Consider the following 19,323-nt stretch of genomic DNA (forward strand, 5'->3'; position numbering starts at 1 on the left):
TCAAACTTCTGAAATAACAGTTTCTTAATTTTAAAATGATGGTGACACTACCCACCTCACGGGACAGTTATGAAGTTATAACCAGCAAAGGTATGTGAAGCAGTTAGCTGGGTATTCATCCCACCATAAGCACTTCAGTAAATGTTAGCTCATTCTAAATAATGCCTCATTCTCAGCTGTGTGTCCCCAGCACCGAGCACAAATTCCTGGCACACAGTGTACACTTGAATCATTGTTGAAATAATGAACAAAAATTCCTATAATTCACAGCATTTACTGAGCCTCTCCTGATTTGGGAAAGGATCCTTGGGAAGTGAATGTTTGCCTCCTAATTTATTTGTAGTTCTAATTCATTTACTGCCAAGAGCAATGCCAGACACCAAGTGCTTGCAGGAACATGCTATGGACCTGGGTCCTTGACAGGATATCAGCAATTAAACTCCAAGAGACAGATCTAATGCATGAGGCTAAGATTGTTTCCTAAACTTGTCTGATCATAGAACTCACAGTATTTCAGGTGATTTTGATGATCAAGCACGTATGGGGAGCACAGAGTTAGAAAAACACATTAAAGTAAGGCTTGATGTCTGAAAACAGAGCAGGCAAAGAACTCAATTCTTACAGGGAACAGACACACAAAACGGGTTTTTTTTTTTTTTTTTTTTTTTTTTTTTTTTTTTTTTTAACACAGAGGGAGCAAATACAAGTGCTTCTAGCCTCACCAAACCAAATGCATCTGAGGCCTTCTTCACTTCACAGAACAAGAACAGGGCAGAGACCAAGCATAGTGGTTGACTTACAGTACCTGGGCGCATCTATGTGAGCTCTGAGTAAGCTTACAGCCCTACGGATAGTCAAACACAAAAGATAAATAGTAGGAATTTCACAACACACCTCAAAATCCCATGGCTCCCTTCTATTTTTATATAAATACATATCTCTATTTTGTATAAATATGTATCTATCCCTATCTCTAGGAACAGATGGGTGTGAAGGCAGATTTTGTATATGTTTTGACCATGATGAAATAAATCACCTACTCTCGATAATCTACAGGATCGCTTATCCTGCCTGGGTCAGTGTTGTTGAGAAAGTTAAACAAAAGAGCATGCTTTTCGAGAATGTTAAAATTATGTCAAGAAGTTACTGTGTAGAATTGTTGGTGATATATGCAAGAAACCTTTAACACTTGTCCTATTTTCCAAAACAAATCATCTCTATTATATCAAGGGCAGCTAACTCGGTGATAAAAGCATTCGCTTTGCAAGATCAACACTAAAAACACAGTGAAATGCTGTACTCTCACTTGGATTTTTGCATTCTTCTGATTCCAACAGCAGTCGCCCCCTAGACATTCTGTGCCTGCTCTTTTGTTAAAGACCTAAAGAAAAAGGCTTTTGTTTTCCTGTACTTCATACCAGGATAATTTTCCCTTCCCACAGAAATAATCCTATCAATAAAACCCTGATCATACTTATGACTCCTTGCTGGGCTATTAAGAAATACTTATAGGTAAATCACTCAACTGTGGCTGAAACTTAACTACCTCTTATTAGTCTTCAGGGATTTTTCCAGGTTATAAGATCACAAATGACTGGTTATAATAACAGATCCCAAGAGAAGAGATCTGTTCTCTCTTCTTTGTCATCCCGAATAAAGTCTCCCCCCCAATCATATACTGGACAAAACTCTGGTAGACAGTAGGAGAGAGAGTAATGGACTTAGTCTATTAAAGCGCATTCTTACTCTGCTGGGCTCCCATTGTGCCAGGGAACAAAGGCTGCTCTGAGGATGGGCAGGCAGAAGGATAAAGAAAACTTATTCCAAAAGTTACAGACAGGGTCCCAACAGCTCCAACCAGGCCTATTTGACTGAATCACAAGTACTAATGAAGCTTTAGAATTCACCAAAGGAAATGGTTCGGGCAATTTTGAGGCTAATTTACAGGATATTATTGGTCCTTGCACAAAATTAGCTATTACATTTCATGGGTTCCCAGTATTTTAAGAAGATTATCTAACCAGAAGAGATAAACCAAAAAAAGGGGGACTATTATGAAGAAAGCTCATACAGGGCTAGGAAGAAATGAATGCAGCATTGTTTAAAAGTAGAACATTAGAAACAATATAAATATCCACCAGTAGGCAGATGGATCAATAAACTGGGATATATCCACAGCATGGGATATATACAGCAGTTTAAAAAATGAGTTAAGTCTACATATAATAACATAGACTTTTCCCCAAGAATCTTTTTTTACTAAGAAAGGCAAGTTTTAAAGCATTATGTAAAGAATGATTTATTAAAAGCACACACCCTTACACTCAAAGTGGTTCTGTATTTTTTCTGTGGGTGCATTTCCATGTGCATGGAAATGCACAGTAAAAACTCTGCATATATCATAGGAAGAGACAGGGGAGATGCTTATCATTTTAAATGTTGGTGAAAGGAGACTCTCTTATCTGAGATGTTTAATTTTTACAGGGAGCATATTTATGTATTACTCATGTTACTACAAACTAAACAATAAAAGATTGAGCACTATCATTCTTTCAAAGAAACCAGCTTGTTCCCACTCAGTACTATGAAGTCACAACAGGCTATATTAAGGAAAGAGAATGGAGGATCCATTTTATATTTTTTTAGAAGATAGGAGAAGCCCAGTGAGATTCGTGAGAAAGTTACGAGAAAGTGACAGTTTGGAAAATTTAGGGGATCAAGTGCAAAATATTTTTCAAATGGTGTCATCTCATGATATGTAAGTTCTGTAAAAGCTTTCTCAACTGTGGTCTTCTACAACTTAACCCCACAGAAAATTCACATAAGTCTCAATCCATCAGCTCCAAGTATATGCACTGGTATTTGAACATCTTTAACTTGCCTGTCCGATCAAAATATTATCTAGTAATACTTTCAGTCTGAAAGAGAAACACTGACATTTGTAACTTTAAATATAACTTGGACTTCAAATATATCAACAGATCCAGGCTTGATTCTTAAATTTTGGGTTTTCATTTGAATTATTTAAAATCTTCTATCTTCCATTATCTTTTTATTTCCACAAAATAATTTCTTCATCTCTCTAAATAATGAGGTGATGAAACCCAGCAAATCACCCAAGCAGTCCTCACTCCCTTTAGCATCAAGGTTTCACACAGCTGCCAATTTCACAGTTGCTTGTGGAGTAAAAATGAAATATGCAGTTTAATTCCAACTCTTTATAAACCATGTCTCCTGCCCATAATACACTCAAATAGATTTCCTTTACTCCTCCTCTCTAGAGTCATTTGTTTAGACACAAATATCCCAAATAAAAGTGACTTTATTTAAAGATCTATCTTAACTGTTCTCAGTAAGTTCTATCAACTTTTACTGTCCTTCTCAGCCCTCATTTCACTGACACTGCCTCCATCCTTTAAGGCCTACCACAAATGGCGTATTTTCTATTTAGCCTACCCTGCTCCCCACGACTGAAAATGTTCCATACTGCTTCATATTCACACTGTGTTTATACATCTTAGGTAGCACTGACCACTCTCCACCTTGGAGAGATAGGCCACCTTGGATGCTGACCATGGCTGATTCAACCAACCTGTCTGGCCCCTTCGTCTCACCATCCTTTGTGTGTTTCTCCCAAAGATGCATACTGACCAAAAAGTAAACCTTCCGAGATAGTAGGAGGCACTCTTTTATTAAGGATTTACACACAGCTGAATTTTTCTTTCAAAATCCACACTCTGCCCAGTGACTTAGATAGTTCTAGCTATATTCCCCACTATTGAGTATACTCTTTGTGGAAATGGATCACGGTGGATTCATCTTTGGACCTCCTACTGTATACAATAGCATCTCTGAATGTAGTTAAATAAACATGAACTGAATTCAACTAAGAACATCTTCTCTATTATTTATTTTGAAGCAGTATGATAGAATATAGAAACATACACATATATGTGTATATGTATGTGTGTGTGTGTGTGTGTGTATATATCCTCAAATTTGGAAAAACATTTTACTCCGCTATTCTCCACCTACCTTCCAAATTTTCCATTAGTCACTTCCCAATGTCTTAAATGAATTCTCTAATATATTGACCTCCAAATCATGGCTAAAATTTGCCACCCATGATCCACACACTACAAACTATAGTTTTTACTGTCATCTATGAACAGATCACAGACACAATGACTTTTCTCCTTGTTTTCTTCCTCGTGGTTTTTTTGTCTATAGAATTTAACATTGGTGTCGAAGAGTTTCAATAGAAGAGTTTAATTGTTCAGCATTATACAAATTAGTTACGTGGCTACCGCAAGGTTATTACGGGCCCAGGTAGTATTGGTTCAAAAGTCAGAAAGCTCTTAACCACTGCTGCATTGTCCCCACAAGCTCACCATACATCAGCTTTTAAATAGACTATGGTTCATTGGTTAACTTACTTGATGGCTTTGAAGCCCACAAAAGAAAAGACTACTAAAATTTTAAAAACATCTGATTCAGCAAGGCTGGCTACAGAAAGACAGTGAGGCAGTGTGGCATACCAATAAGAGCTTGTTTTTCAGAATCAACATTCCTGGGTCCAAGTCCCATCTCAAACTATTTAATAACTATATGACCCTGGGTAATTTATTTGACTTCTCTGTGCCTCACAATCCTCAGATATAGAGTGAGAATAACAGGATACCTGCTCATAGGATACTATGATGATAAAATAAGATACTGAATGTAAAATACTGAAAACTTTCCCAACACATATAAATGTTAGCTCTTCTTACTATTATTATTATTACATTGTCCTGAATCATAGATGGCAATAAAAAGGTACATGTTGAATAATGAATTTGGACTTTGCATCCAGACTGTGAGCTATAAATCCCATATCCCATTAAAAGTAACCAAGACTCTAGAGAAAGAACCAAGACTCTGATTCCAGGTATGGACAGGAAATGCACTAAATGATCCTGGGACATAGTATTGTTCCTAAAACCAAGGAAGCTCTCAAAACCTCATGGCTCATAACAAATGGAGACAGACACTACGTGGAAGAGGTTTCAGCTGGTTGGAGATGAAACAATATAAATATAAGAAGAAGAATGATGACAACGTATTGAAAAACACATAATACATAAAAACATAATTAAGTAATTTCATAATGATACTCTCCAATAAAACAACCACTACTACACCCTATAAGGGCTGCTAAGGCATCAGCATATTATTCTGAAAACTTACAAATAAAGGCAAATACTCAGACGTTTGTCATGTATTTGTTGGGATTGAAGGAAAGGTCTCTTTTCTAAAAATCATAGCTAAAAAGAGTGAAAATTGGCAAACAACTCCTTGGCAACCCCTAATGCAATAATAGACTTTGGCAAAACTCTTTGATAGATAACAACAGATGACAAGCTGATGGTGAACCTTATGATAGACAGATTAGGATGCCAGTTCCTGAACCCACTGATTGATCTTAGCATCACTGAGAGTGAAATGGCTGATATCCTCTTCCTGTGATGGCAATGTACTGCCAGTGTATCCCTTATACCAAAAAAAAAAAAAAATTAAACCTAAATATAATTGAGTCTCTGTGTCTAAATATTAGTTTACAAGAAATATGGGCAATAAGAGAAATAATTTGGAAACATGGTAAGAATCAGCCAAAATCAAAATATGGGAAATCCTATGGGTAAAGTGACCCAATTTCATCAACGGGTAAGTGGCCTGACAAATAACAGTGGGTATTGTTCTATACTAAGGGAAGCTTAAGAACTACGTCAACAAAAGGCAGTTGTGAACTTTGGATCCTGACTTGAAAAACAGTAAAAAAAGATATATTTTAGACAATAGGAAAAAATTTTAAGGGATTATTAACATGACTGAGATAATGGCATTCGGGTTTTTTTTAGTGCTATCTTTTACAGAAGCATAATGAAGTGTTTACAGACTAAGTGGTATGCTGTCTAATGTTTGTTTTAAAATACTCTAGTTAAAGAAAAAGTAGGGGGATTCCACTTCCAGGAAGATGGGGTAGATGGGGTGAGGCCAGGAGGAAATGGATATGACTCCTGACAAGGGACCACCAGGGATCTTTGTGGGGATGGAATGTACTGTATCTTGACTGAATCAAGGTCAATATCCTGGTTGTGATTTTGTACTATAATACTGCAAGATGTTACCATGAGGGGAAATTTCGGAAGGGTGCAAGTGATTCTTCTGTATTGCTTCTCACAGCTGCAAGTGAATCTCAAAAGAAAAAGGTAATTGATAAAACGAAAATATGAAGTAGCAGGAGACACATGAAAAAGAATGGCAGAAAAGTTGATGGCTAAAGGATTCATTATAATCTTTCTCTTTCTTCATCTGCTTGAAAATTTCCATTACAAAAAGGTCTTCTTAAGGTTTGGAAAAGTAAACCGCAATTTCCCTACAAACTGGTATTATCTCCTGATTTTCCTAACTGATGTGTCTGCGGACTTCCAAATTCCCATACCATTAGGCTATTCTACACACTCTTGCTACTTGTTTCTTTCCAAAATACTACATATATCTATTTTTTTTACTCTATCACTCCTCTGCTTAAAAGGAACTCTGCTACTTCAGGATAAAGTTCACGGTTATTAAAAAAAAAAAAAATCCCTCCACGGTCAGGCCTGAGCAATTGTATGTTCATCTCCCACATACCCTCTGCATAAACCCTGCACTTCAGTCAAACTAGACTCACAGTTCCACGGATATAATTTTGGACACAGTACTCATGCCTGTGTGCCATTCTCCTGCCTGCTACTCTCTCTCTACTCCACAGACCTAAATCTCACCCATTTTTACAAAGCAGAACAAAACCCATCTTCTTCATGAAGCTCCCCCCAACTTCATAACAAGATTCTTAAGAGTAAGAATCATGTATTTTATCGCAATGCCTACTAGCCTTCCTGATACAATTGAGGTTTTCAATGGAAAGATGTGGATTTAACTCAATGAATGTTTAATGTAAAGCCTTGGAGAGATTACCAAATTTTAGAAAAAAAAATTTTAAAGTAGAAATGTTAAAGAGACTTAAAAATAAAGACTGGAATTCAGTGCACTTGAATTTCAAATAGTAATACTATATATAATTTGTTTTATCACCTTGGGTAACTCATTTAACATATCTTGGCATTTGGTTCTAAAATATAAAATGAAGCACTAGGCTCCTCATTTTTTAATATGTAGACACTATACTTGCCTCTGGAAAAAATATCCCAAGGGCTTCCATAGACTATAATTTTATTCGTAAACATTACTCATCAACAGAGTCTAAACTTTATATAAAACACACAAAGCAAAACAGTATCCCTGATCCACCAGTTTTTAAATAAACCTGAGTCAATGAGAATGAATTACATGATGAGTCTGGAGACCACAGGAAGTAGGACCACCATATCATTTAAAGGTATTGCATTTGATAAGTCTTCCTACAGTACCTGCACCCTGAGGGAGCTACAGTCTCTCTTCCCACAGCACTAAAAATCTGCCATCCCATAACTTGAAGCTAACTGTCAAGGATGTATAGTACAAAGGCAGAAATATTTTATTTCAAAGATTATGACCTTGTCAAGAAACCACTAAGGTTTCCCTGAATACTGAGGTGGATACTCACAAGGACAGGAAGTGCATTGGGGAGAACACAGAATAAGATTAGATATTAAGAGAATAAACTCTACTTTGCCTTAAGAAAAAAAAAAAAATGTCGCTCTCTAAGCAGGCCTGTGTATTCAGGAAGGTCTGCCTTCCAGGTTGGAAGTGGCAGGAATCTTAACCAAACCATGAAGCCTGCACAGTTTGCCCTCACACTGACCCTCTGGGAATGCCCAGGCTGGAAGAGAACAGAGTTGCATAGGCATCAGCTATACCCACCACTAGTACTCAGTGAAACTTGGAAGAGCACCTATCAAAGAGAATATCATTAGCACATGAATGAGGAAGCAACATTCCTGCTCTAGAACTTTGAATTCATTAGGATGGGGAGGCTGGTTCCATAAGAAAGCCCAACGTGGGAAAGAGATGGGCCAATGGGATGAACTGTGGAAGCTAAGCACGGGGCCTTGGGGATGAGTGAACAGAGGTCATAGGAACCCAAAGACTAGTCTGGGGAGAAAAGCACAAAGCAGCAGTTCATTTTTCTCTGCACTGGCCCAGCAGCACCAGAGTCCTGGCAGTTACCTGAGGTTTCTTCACCTTAATGATCCAAGTGGGCGGGACAATAACAGCAGCATGAGCCCCCAGGGAGCAGGGTTCTTCAATGTGATGCAGCATGAAGCAGGTCACCTTATTGTGAAACTGAAGAGAAAAATAAGCCAGTAAACAATTCTGGTCAAAGAGTAATGCTGCAGCAAGAAGGGATAAATATGTACACGCGCGCACACACACACACACACACACACACACACTCATTACATGCACAAAAATACATATGCATGCACACATGCACACATGGGCACACACTGAGGACTGAGGACATGCTTTCCTCATCACCACCCAGCCAGCCCCAGGAGCTTAGAGACCAGACTTCAAATTTATTCTGGTTTACAAACTTTTAACATTGATAACAAGAAATTAGTCTAGCAGGATGAAGCCTGCTAAAACTTTCTAATCGTTGCATGGAATATTTACTTAAAAGTTTTAGAGTCTTGGGGGGTTCTATTAATCCTGATTTTGCACAAAATGTTCACATACACTTCCCTTGACCTGTGCTGGCCATGGACTTGGTTGATTTAAGATAACGTTAAGAAGGAAATGAACAGGCAGAAAGGCAATGCCTACCACCTGCCTTTCCTTCTCCTATCATAGATATAAATCCTCCCAGGTTGTCTTTCCGGTTTAGAGAAGGCAGAAAAGAAGCATGATGTCTCTTCTACAGAGTTGAAAAATCCCAGAAGTAACAAAGTATAAAGAGATTGCTTCTGTTGGGTTTGTCTGGGACTGCTAAAAAAAAAACAACGACCCTATTACTCTTGGCAAGTCTAAAGTGATTTTTGCTTTTGAAAGGAAGTAAATGTAGGCTAACGATCATAACAATACCACAGTATTAGGGTCTTAACTGTATACCCCAACAGTGACACTCAGACTGGTGACCTTAGGCCAGTCAAGTTTTCAACCATCTTTTGTGTGACTATAAAGTGATAGTGATGTGTAATAACATTTATTTTTCTGAAAAAGAAAACTAAAATCAACATTATGCAATAATTATAGGCCTTAAATTTTAATCACAGTGATTTTAAAAATTTAACCTCAGTTTCTTCTTAGATTATACTTCACGTAACTATATAATTTATTATTTTAACTGGAAAAATGTTAAAAGTAAAAAGTATCACTGATAATTATGTTGAAAACACAAACACAAATTAGGACCGTCTCCGAAAAAACTGGCAAATATGTCCACCCTAATTACATTACATAACATTAGAGAGGTTTTTGTTTTCGTTTCTACATGTCTTCAAGATCTGCTGTGATCCAGTGGCTAATTATTAATCAAGCAATTGTGTATAAAATACTGGTAAGATAATAAATAATTCTGCCTGTCACCAGTTATTGGTGATCTGCAAACAAATATACCAGATAAATATTATTAACATTTGAATACCTTCTTTAAAAATGGCTTTTTTTTCTTGGCAATTCAAATAAACCCTCAAATGTATGACCACTGCATTTCTAAAACGTTAGGGATCGCAGAGACTGCCTATGTCAAGTCTCTCAATGAATACTTAAGTAATCTCCACTCTAGACACTCAGAGGTACATCCAAGATTGCACAGTTTTTAAATGATGGAATCAAAACCCCAACCTTGGAAATCCAGGTCCCAAACCTCATATTCTTTCTCCTGTACCATAAAGGGTCACATATTTATTTGCTTGTCTGACATCAAATATCCTAGAAGGGGTTCACCTGAACTGTGAAAACATATCACCACTGTAATTTGTGTTCAAATATTTTGTATCTACCATCCTTACAAAAATCACCTTCTACAATGTGAGAAACCGGGAAATTCAAAGATAGGTGGAACTGACCAAAGCTGTACCACAACGGTCAGGTGAAATTTGTCCTTTGTAGTGATTCAGTTGGACTACAGATTAATAGAAAGAGAGCACACATGTTCATTGTAAAGTGGGATTGAGTTTCCAAATTAATTGAATCTGGATAGACCATCTCACCACAGCCTGGTAGCTGCACAGGGCAGGAGCAGATGCAGCCAATCTGAGCACACTGCTGCCCAGAAGGCTGTCCCACCAGTGGGGTCTCACCAGATTAGAAGAACCAGGAGCAAAGATAGCAGCACTGGGGACCCTGGGACCACAAATGGAGACATTGCCTTGCTGGTACAGAGTTTCATTCAATAACTAGGATGGCCTTATATTTGTGCACACATTCTTGAACAGATGTGAAATGATTATTTGTGTAACAACTAACTGAAAGTAAATGAAAATGCCAGGAATAAAAAATGTCACAGGATTGTGATGCAGCGACACTGAGCTTTCCAGACCACCGAGTCTCTATCTAGTGACAGCAGGTTCCTCTGACATGTAGGGGCTAGAGATATTATTAAGTTGAACTATACGGAACTGCCAAAATGTAAATGGCTTTGACCCACAAAATGTCAATTTCATATGTTTCAACTAAATCCAAATGCGTCTGTTCCAGCCCCATGGCCTGTGTGGCTAGTTTAGCATGATGTGTGTAGTGGCAGGAGTTTTCTGCAAACCTTTAACCTCACCAAGACACCACAGCCTTTTCTTTGCAGGTCCCCTGTGCAATGAAGGGGTTATATATTCCAACTTATTCAAAAGAATAGAGAGATTGAGAAATTACAGCAGGCATCAGCAAACTTTTTCTATAGAGGCACAGGGAGTAAATATTTTAGGCTTATGGGACCATCCACCTCTGTTGCAATTACTCGACTTTGCCGTTGTAGCATGAAAGTACCTATAGACAATACATAAACGAAAAAAAACATCCACAGACAATATATAAATAACTAGGCATGGCTGCATTCCAATGAAATTTTATTTACAAAAATAGACAGCAGCCAGACTTGGCCTATGAGCTGTAGTCTGCCAACAGCTGGGTTAGACTATATGTTATCTGGTAAAAGAAAGAACAGGTACACAGGTACACATGTACAAACAAATAAGAAAATGTAGTATCTAGTACAGACAGAGGAATTATGCTCTAAATAAAGTGGGAAAAAAGGTAGATTGAAGAAAAATAAATAGGGACGTTACCATCAGATCCTAATGAATATATATGTTCAAATGTAAGAAAGAGCTACATTTCAGTGAGTGTACAGACAACATCCAAACCTAAGAAAGCATCCAAGAACCACTCTTCTTATCCTCACACTCAGCCCCAAAATAAAAAGTCATGCACATTAAACATTAAAACCAGAAGAGCCAGGATTCCTGTCCACCTGTGTTGGAGGGACCTCTTATGTCATACGTTGCTTTGCTTCTAATGTTGCACCTTCATACCATAGCAGGAGTTCTCAACAATATAGAGGCACTGGAGGGAAAATGTGGTGTAGGAGTGAGAAGTCCTCAATTCTAGACCCAGTGTTAGAATTAGGGGAGGATTTTCTAGTCTTTGACCCCAAGCTTTAATGTACATAAAATATAGAAGTTAATTTATCTCTCTAGTGTATCCCAACTCATCTATGCTATTGTTCTATAGTTTCAGTCTGTCTTTCTTCCTCCAAGGATCGTATATGAGAAAAGCAATACATTAAATTAGGAATGCGTTCTACTTCCAGGGAGGAACTCAAATAATGACATAAGTGTATTTCGACAAAACATGAGCCCACATTGCTTTATTTCATCCCAAACTTACCGCCTGCTTGCACCAGGAACAGCTGATAGCCACAATCTCTTTACTGTGGAAGGAGAACTTTTGCTGGAAGCCCTGGGATATTAGGACAAGAGACAGATAATTTAAAACCACCTCAGTTACAGCACACATTTGCCCTCCTGAAGTGCAATGACGTGAATAAGGCCAGAACTGTCACCCACCACTGGAGGTAAGTAGAATTGCAAAGGCCACGTTGAGCACCACACTCTCCACTTTCTGCCTGCAATGATTTTCTATTCCCAAAGCATTTCAAGTGAGAGAGAGAGGAGGCGCTGGTATTTCCTAGACCACCTACTACTCAAAGTCAGCCACACAGAAAAAGCTTTTTGAAAAAATAAATGTAGTTCTGATATATTTTAACCAAAGGAAAAGCCATTATTGGTTCACATGGTCCTGTATAACAATAATCATTCGTCTCAGAGGCTCTATACAACTTTAGCATCCGAGAACCCAGAAAAAAAAGAAATGAAATATCAGACAATAACTGGAACTCCGGGTCTGGGAGAAGTCCAAGGGGTAGTAGTAAATTCAGACACTTTCATAAGCCCCTTGAGATGTCTCCAGTCAAAACAAGCAGCTTTTAATTTTTGTTCTTTACCAGGAATGTCTCCACTCAAAACAAGCAGCTTTTAATTTTTATTCTTTACCAGGAAGCAACGATGAAATCAATGAAATGGTAAACCCAATCCTCTTAAAGGAACAAACTGAATTACTTTTCCATCCAGAACAGAAGAGGTGATTTTCGGCTGCTGCTGTCCCTAAATAATGACCAGAGAGAAGTATGTAGTATTGCACAAAGAATTTTTTTAGCCTTCCCAAAGCTCATCCATTTCCTTCTGCCTGTGAAATCTAAACCCAAACAAAAAATTCAAAGCCACAATAAAAAATGTTGAAACAGAGCTTTTGTAAGGTGATCAAAAGAAAACAGAAAGATGTGATAGGCAGGAAAGCTATTCAAGGCACTGGCTAAGTAAGTCTGGCTTAATGTGTACAGATAATTTTAAGTTGAAAATCAATTATCACATTATTAAATGATGTCCCAATGGCATTTTTCAGTGCCCATAATCCCTGCCTATCTGCAGTACTTTATATACTACTGAGCATTTCCTCCTTTTGAACCTCTCTCGTTTTTGTTTTTTTTTTTTTGAGATGGGGTCTTGCTCTGTTGCCCAGGCTGGAGTGCAGTGGCCCAATCTCATCTCACTGCAAGCTCTGCCTCCTGGGTTCACACCATTCTCCTGCCTCAGCCTCCTGAGTAGCTGGGACCACAGGCGCCCGCCACCACGCCTGGCTAATTTTTTGTATTTTTTTAGTAGAGACGGGGTTTCACCGTGTTAGCCAGGATGGTCTCAATCTCCTGACCTCGTGATCCACCTGCCTCGGCCTCCCAAAGCACTGGGATTACAGGCATGAGCCACCTCGCCCGGCCTTCTTTCCTCTCTTTATTTCCTAATACACTGTCCCAGTTCTCTTCTACCTCTCCAGTCTTCCATAAGTGGACAGACGACCAGGACTGGTTTCACTACTTTTGCTCCAACCTCAACTACCACTTCCAGAGACATGACCTTAATGTCAGACTCTCCTGGATTTTGAAAAATGTATCCATCAATACCTCCTTCTCAAAAACCTAAGCGGTATTTTCACTCCCTGTGCAGAAAAGAGTTAACATAGCAAGTCAGACTCCTTAAAAAGGCTGCTTGCAGCTGGGCACGGTGGCTCATGCTTGTAATCCCAGCACTTTGGAAGGCTGAGGCAGGTGGATTGCCTGAGATCAGGAGTTCAAGACCAGCCTGGCCAACATGGGGAAACCCTGTCTCTACTAAAACTAGAAAAGTTAGCTGGGCTTGGTGGCATGTGCCTGTAATCCCAGCTACTTGGGAGGCTGAGTCAGGAGAATTGCTTGAACCCAAGAGTCGGAAGTGGCAGTGAGCCGAAACTGTGCTACTGCCCTCCAGCCTGGGGGACACAGCAAGACTCCATCTCAAAAAAAAATAATAAAAAAAAAATTTTTTTTAAATAAAGAAAGGCTGCTTGCAAGGTTGGCCCTTGGTTGGCATCTGGGAACCCGGATTGCAGGAGGGTTTCTCCAATTGACAGCAGTTAAGAGTGTCTCATTGGGCCTAAACTGTTTGCACAGGCTGGGCATGGTGGCTCACGCCTGTAATTCCAGCACTTTGGGATGCTGAGGTAGGCAGATTGCTTGAGCCCAGGAGTTTGTGACCGGACTAGGCAACACAGTAAGACCTTGTCTCCATATTAAAATTTAAAAAAAAAAAAAAAGAAAAGAAACTTTTTGCACAAACAATGTAGTTTTTGCTGAATATCTGCTGTCCTCCTAGATGTCTGGAATTTTATTTTGTGCAATGCAGAGACCTGCATACCTAACCCTTTGGCCCACTAGACTCTGTGTCCTCTTGTAAGCTGTTCTGTTTAGGCAGTTGCAACTCTTATGTGATTATGTGAAAATTGCTTATGTGAAAAGGCCTCAATAAAAACCCTGGACACTGAGTCCAATATTCCTTCCACATGTGTTTCACAGTACTTTGCTGGAGGAATTAGGCACATCCTGTGTGACTCTCCTGGGAGAGAACTCTTGGAAGCTTGTGCCTGGCCTCCTCCAGACTTGGTGCCATGAGCCCTTCCCTTTGTTGATTTTATTTTGTATCCTTGTGTTGTAATAAACTATAAATGTTAGCACTATACACTGAGTCCTGTGAGTCCTCCTAGTGAATCACTGAACCTGGGGTGGTCTTGAGGACCCCTGATATGCTCCTCTCCTCCCAGATAAGGACTCTTGCTATTTCTTCTTCTGTCAATGACAGTATCTTTGCCCAAGAAAAAAAAAAGTGCTTCTGACACACACATACACACACACACACACATACACACACGGACTTAAGTGCTGCAGTTTGATGTCCATGTGTTTACTACTACAGAGCCAGCAACAGCCCCCACAGTCCCCAACACCTGAGAGTTGCAACTGCCTAAACAGAACAGCTTACAAGAGGACACAGAGTCTAGTGGGCCAAAGGGTTAGGTATGCAGGTCTTTTCAAAGATGATGCTAAACTGTTTAACATGAAATAAGATGGCACCAAAACTGCAGAAATGACTTCACATTGCAGCCATTTGAAAAGTTCCTCATCGTCCCCCAATCCATGTTTCAGGGAGCAAAAAAACGCTACAGCGACACTTTGTGGCTACTGTGTGAAGAAAGAAAAGAGCAGCAGAAGCTGGGGTGAGACCCGAGTGCCTCTGTTCAGTCCGGTATCACGCTCTGCTGAGGGTCACCACCCATCTGGATTTTTGCTCCATTTTCTAACTTGTGCCTCCACTGGTAGTCTGTTTCTCCCTTTATTCCTCACTCTATCCTAGGCACTGCCACCAGGTGAAATGATGCTTTCTAAGTTTCTGCCTCCCATTCAAAATACTTGAATGACACTTCTTTCCTTACAGATTAACAGAATAAGCTCTTCATGCAGGTATTCAGGGCCATCCATAATCTTCCCATCAATTTTCTGACATCTATCTTCCACTCCTTTGCATTATAAATTCCTGTCCATAGTGAGACAGGTCTACTCATATCCACAATATGTTTTATTCTTTTATAGTTCTATTTATTTATTTTTTTTAGCTGTTTCTTCACTCCCAACATACCATCTAGAAACCTACCCCCATTTCATATACAGTATCTAAATTTTGCTTCCACTAAAAAATCTACAAGAGTCTTCCAAAATCACCTCAACTCACTGTGATCTGTCCTTGTACAGGCTTGCCTTGCCTCGTACCTACCCTTGCCATTATAAATAGCTGCCCTATGTGGCTGGTTATTTTGTGTGCACATGTATTATCTCTCCAATGGAACTACAAGTTCTTTGAAGGCAGTCAGTCCTTGTATAGTTCTTAGCAACTTGGCATAGTTCTTTGAACATCATAGCCATGCCATGATATTTTCTGATTAATTGAACAAAAAGTTGCTGCTATTCTATCATGATCTAATTACAAATTTCATGCTATCCAGACATGATAAGTCTTACTCAAGCCACCTGAAAATATGTTTCCTCACAGCATCCTTCCAGGCAAAAAAACTAACCCCTACAGACACTGCAAAGATGGTAGGATTCCAATGTTCATTTTTAAGCCCACAATATTAAAATGCGGCATGGATAAAAATCAATACAGTAGAATTTGTGGCAAGACAGCAGTAGCAGCCACGACTAGAGGTCTGCTAAATGTTGTGGTTTTAAATGTATCATTATAAGTCTTAAAAGCAACCACCAGGCCACCATTCTCTCCACTTAGATATCAGATGGCTGTGCATCAAACAAAAGCTAAGCAGAGACGGCAAAGCTCAGAACCATTCTTGGAACTTCTTGTTGGCTGAGTGATCTTAGGCAAATCACTTAACTCTTGTAACTTCCTCTTTCATGTGAAAATGGGAAAAATAATACAAACCTCTCCTATACCACTAAGTGGTTATAAGCATCAAATGAGGCCATGCATTTAAAACTCTTTATAACACTTTACTTACTTACGTATTTAATGTGTGTTTATATAAAGCTAAGGAATGCTTTTATTGCCAAGATCTATGAACAAAAACCTCTTCCACCATCTCACCGAGAAAGCTTTCTGGTGTCTAATATGTGACTAAGTGATGCTTTACTCAATGATACAGGGTGAGTGTATCTAGCCCCACCTCACTACTAAATATTAGCCCTCTGGTTTCTGGGAGAGAATAGACACAATACACTGTGGTACTAACAGCCAGACCGATACTAGAAACAAACAATAAGGCCAATCACAATTGGGGCACTGGGCACTACACTTATGCAGTATTGTGGCAGGACCCTTGGCAATGAGCCTGGTGGTAATCAACTCTGTGCTTTGTTTTAGATTCTTGTCTGGCAGACTCACAGCAACCATAGCTTCGGGCTTATCATCTAACACAGAGACATAAATAGAAGCACATCAGAGCCTTCATGGACCAAGTTCCCATTAAACCACCTGCTATAGGAAGACTCTGGCCAGGCTCTCAGCATGCCAAAATGAACCAGATTCCAAATTACTCATTTTTAAATGTTGGCCCAAATCTGCTAATATGGTACGGACTGATGCCCTGATTGAAGTTCAACTGACTATGATTTTTAAGAGCTGTTTAGTTCAGTACTGTCAAAGAGGAAAACAGGGATGGGAGGACAGATGCTTTGGATCCAACTGACTTCAGGATTTAAAATACCAAGAACATTGAGGAATAAGGTCTTTTTTTGTTCTTTGGGATTTTTCAATCAAATTGAGCCTTTGGAATAAAGTTTAAACCAGATTTATTCTGAGTACTAAAGTTTTGTTGCCTTCTGACTTCTTCTGCCATCTAGGGTAGGTACCAAATGGCACTCAGTTTTACAGCCTTGGCCGAAACCAGAAAAAAGGGGCTTGATTTAAAATAAGCTGAATTTATTTCATTATTTCTGTATTTAACTTTGTTTGGGGTGAGAGAATATTCTGACCATAGGCTGATTCCCTATTTGATTTGATTTGATCCAACACAAGAGTTGATATTCCTCCTGCCTCCAAAACTTTAAACAACAAAATAAACCTCTCCATATCCACTAGCGTGTCCAAGGCTCATAAAGTATTACAAAGGACAAACCAATGGAATTATAAAATAAGACTGACTCAATTTGCTTTCATTAATATTTATCTTAAAACACAGAACTCCAAACATTTCTACACAAATACTTCCTATGATTTTTGAAAAAAAAAGTACTTTTATATATTTTATATTTCATCTCTAAAATGTTTATCATATGTTTAATTAATGGCAAAGTTAAATTTCTAGCAAAATAAGATGAAAATTTTAAGATGAAACTGTTGGACCACATATAAAGGTATCCTATGGGATAGCAATAACACAGTGATTTGGTACACACCAGTGTCAAGAAAATTTTTCCATTTTCACTTTGTTAGAAGACCTCAAACTGGTTGTGGTGCTTCAATGTAACCGCTTTCAACCCTCCGAAGTTGACAAACAACTGTGATGTTTGGGCATTCCACCAGTGGAAGCAGATAAGTAACTGAGACCTTCACGTGACCCAGGTACAGACCCACACCAACCTAGTTGAAAACTCTTTTTCCGGTGATAAAAAATGGCATTTGTTTTAACCAACTATCTACTGACTTATGGACTATATCTGTCTTATCCAGAGTGTAGCTTTCAGTTTTTAACCAGCAAAACCCACCATAAACCAACTCCCTAATGCATACACAAATTATTGGCTTTTTCCTTCAACAAATTATTCAGCCCAGTTTTCCGCTGATATGTGTACCCTTGCCTGGTAATGTGACTAATGTGAATCCTTGAAAATTAGGCTGGTTTGATAATATGCCTTTTCCATAGTTTTCTCACAGTGTAAAAATGGTAGCATAATATTCTAGACTTTGCAAAACTAGGATTTATTTACCCATAGAAAACCTAAGTTATCTAAATTTCCTAAATTTTCTATACAAATTTTACTAGTCTTAAAATTGTTATAAATATTTAAGATCTTCAAAATGTAAACATATATATTCATCTATATCTGATTATGGTAAACAATATCTTCATAATTTCTGACAGTGCTGCAAATTAGGTGAATCTAGATAGTTACTTTATTAGAATCATCTTTGAAAAATCTAAATGCTTGTCTCTTGGATTTAATTACAATATCTTTTATGGCATTAATGACTCTGAAAGTTTGTCAGTGCCCTTACTGTCTATAATATTTTCCTGTTCCAGGGGAATCAAGGATTTATGCCCATAGATTGACATTTTTTACCCCTCTGTATTCTAAATTCCTCCATTCTAATATTGTTGGTAATCACAATATATTATTAATCAAAGCCAATCACCCCCATCATCCTGAGAAAGGTTTTGCTTTTTCCATTCATTTATCTGAAGGCTCCTGCTGCGGGCTATAGATCATTCAGTCTTCTGGGGAAAAACATCAAAAATTTAAGGCACAAGATTCTCAGTACAACTTAACAACTCTTACCACAAATGTGTCATGCTGTATGAAACAATTAAGGCATAGCTTCCACGATTTCTTCATTTCAGAAGCAGATGCCTTCGTGGAAGTAGACAACTTAACCCAAGACCTTGGAATTGAGATAGACACCTGTAACAATGGCAACTTTTGTACATTTTAATTTACATTAACTATTTTTAGCTATAATATTTATATTTCATATTGCTATGACTATCCTGATATTAGGACAGAAATATTTTTTTCAGATAATTAGTGCTATATTCAATAAGGCCAAAATCATATATGAACCTTTACGTGTTGGGTTTATATCTTTGTCCTAGAACACCAGAAGGTTTCTTTTATGAAAGTATTATTTTAGTGAGGCAACTAGCTATCATTATTATAGCGTTGATCCATGAAAATTAATTTCCGCCTCTGATTAACTCATAATAAAC

General features: G+C 38.4%; 1 protein-coding gene across 4 annotated transcripts in view; it reads right to left on the reverse strand.

The window, feature by feature from the left end:
• The window catches only part of DGKI (diacylglycerol kinase iota), a 396,652-nt gene that overhangs the window by 223,827 nt on the left and 153,502 nt on the right, over positions 1-19,323 (reverse strand). For all 4 annotated transcript variants that reach the window (XM_054495165.2, XM_054495166.2, XM_054495164.2 and 1 more), the window contains exons 7-8: positions 11,851-11,922; positions 8,194-8,310 (exon numbers count right to left, since the gene is read on the reverse strand). In XM_054495165.2, coding sequence (XP_054351140.1) covers positions 8,194-8,310; positions 11,851-11,922 — 189 coding nt within the window. The remainder of the gene's footprint in view (positions 1-8,193; positions 8,311-11,850; positions 11,923-19,323) is intronic.

This window comes from Pongo pygmaeus, chromosome 6 (assembly GCF_028885625.2).
Source record: "Pongo pygmaeus isolate AG05252 chromosome 6, NHGRI_mPonPyg2-v2.0_pri, whole genome shotgun sequence".
Lineage (NCBI taxonomy): Eukaryota > Metazoa > Chordata > Mammalia > Primates > Hominidae > Pongo > Pongo pygmaeus.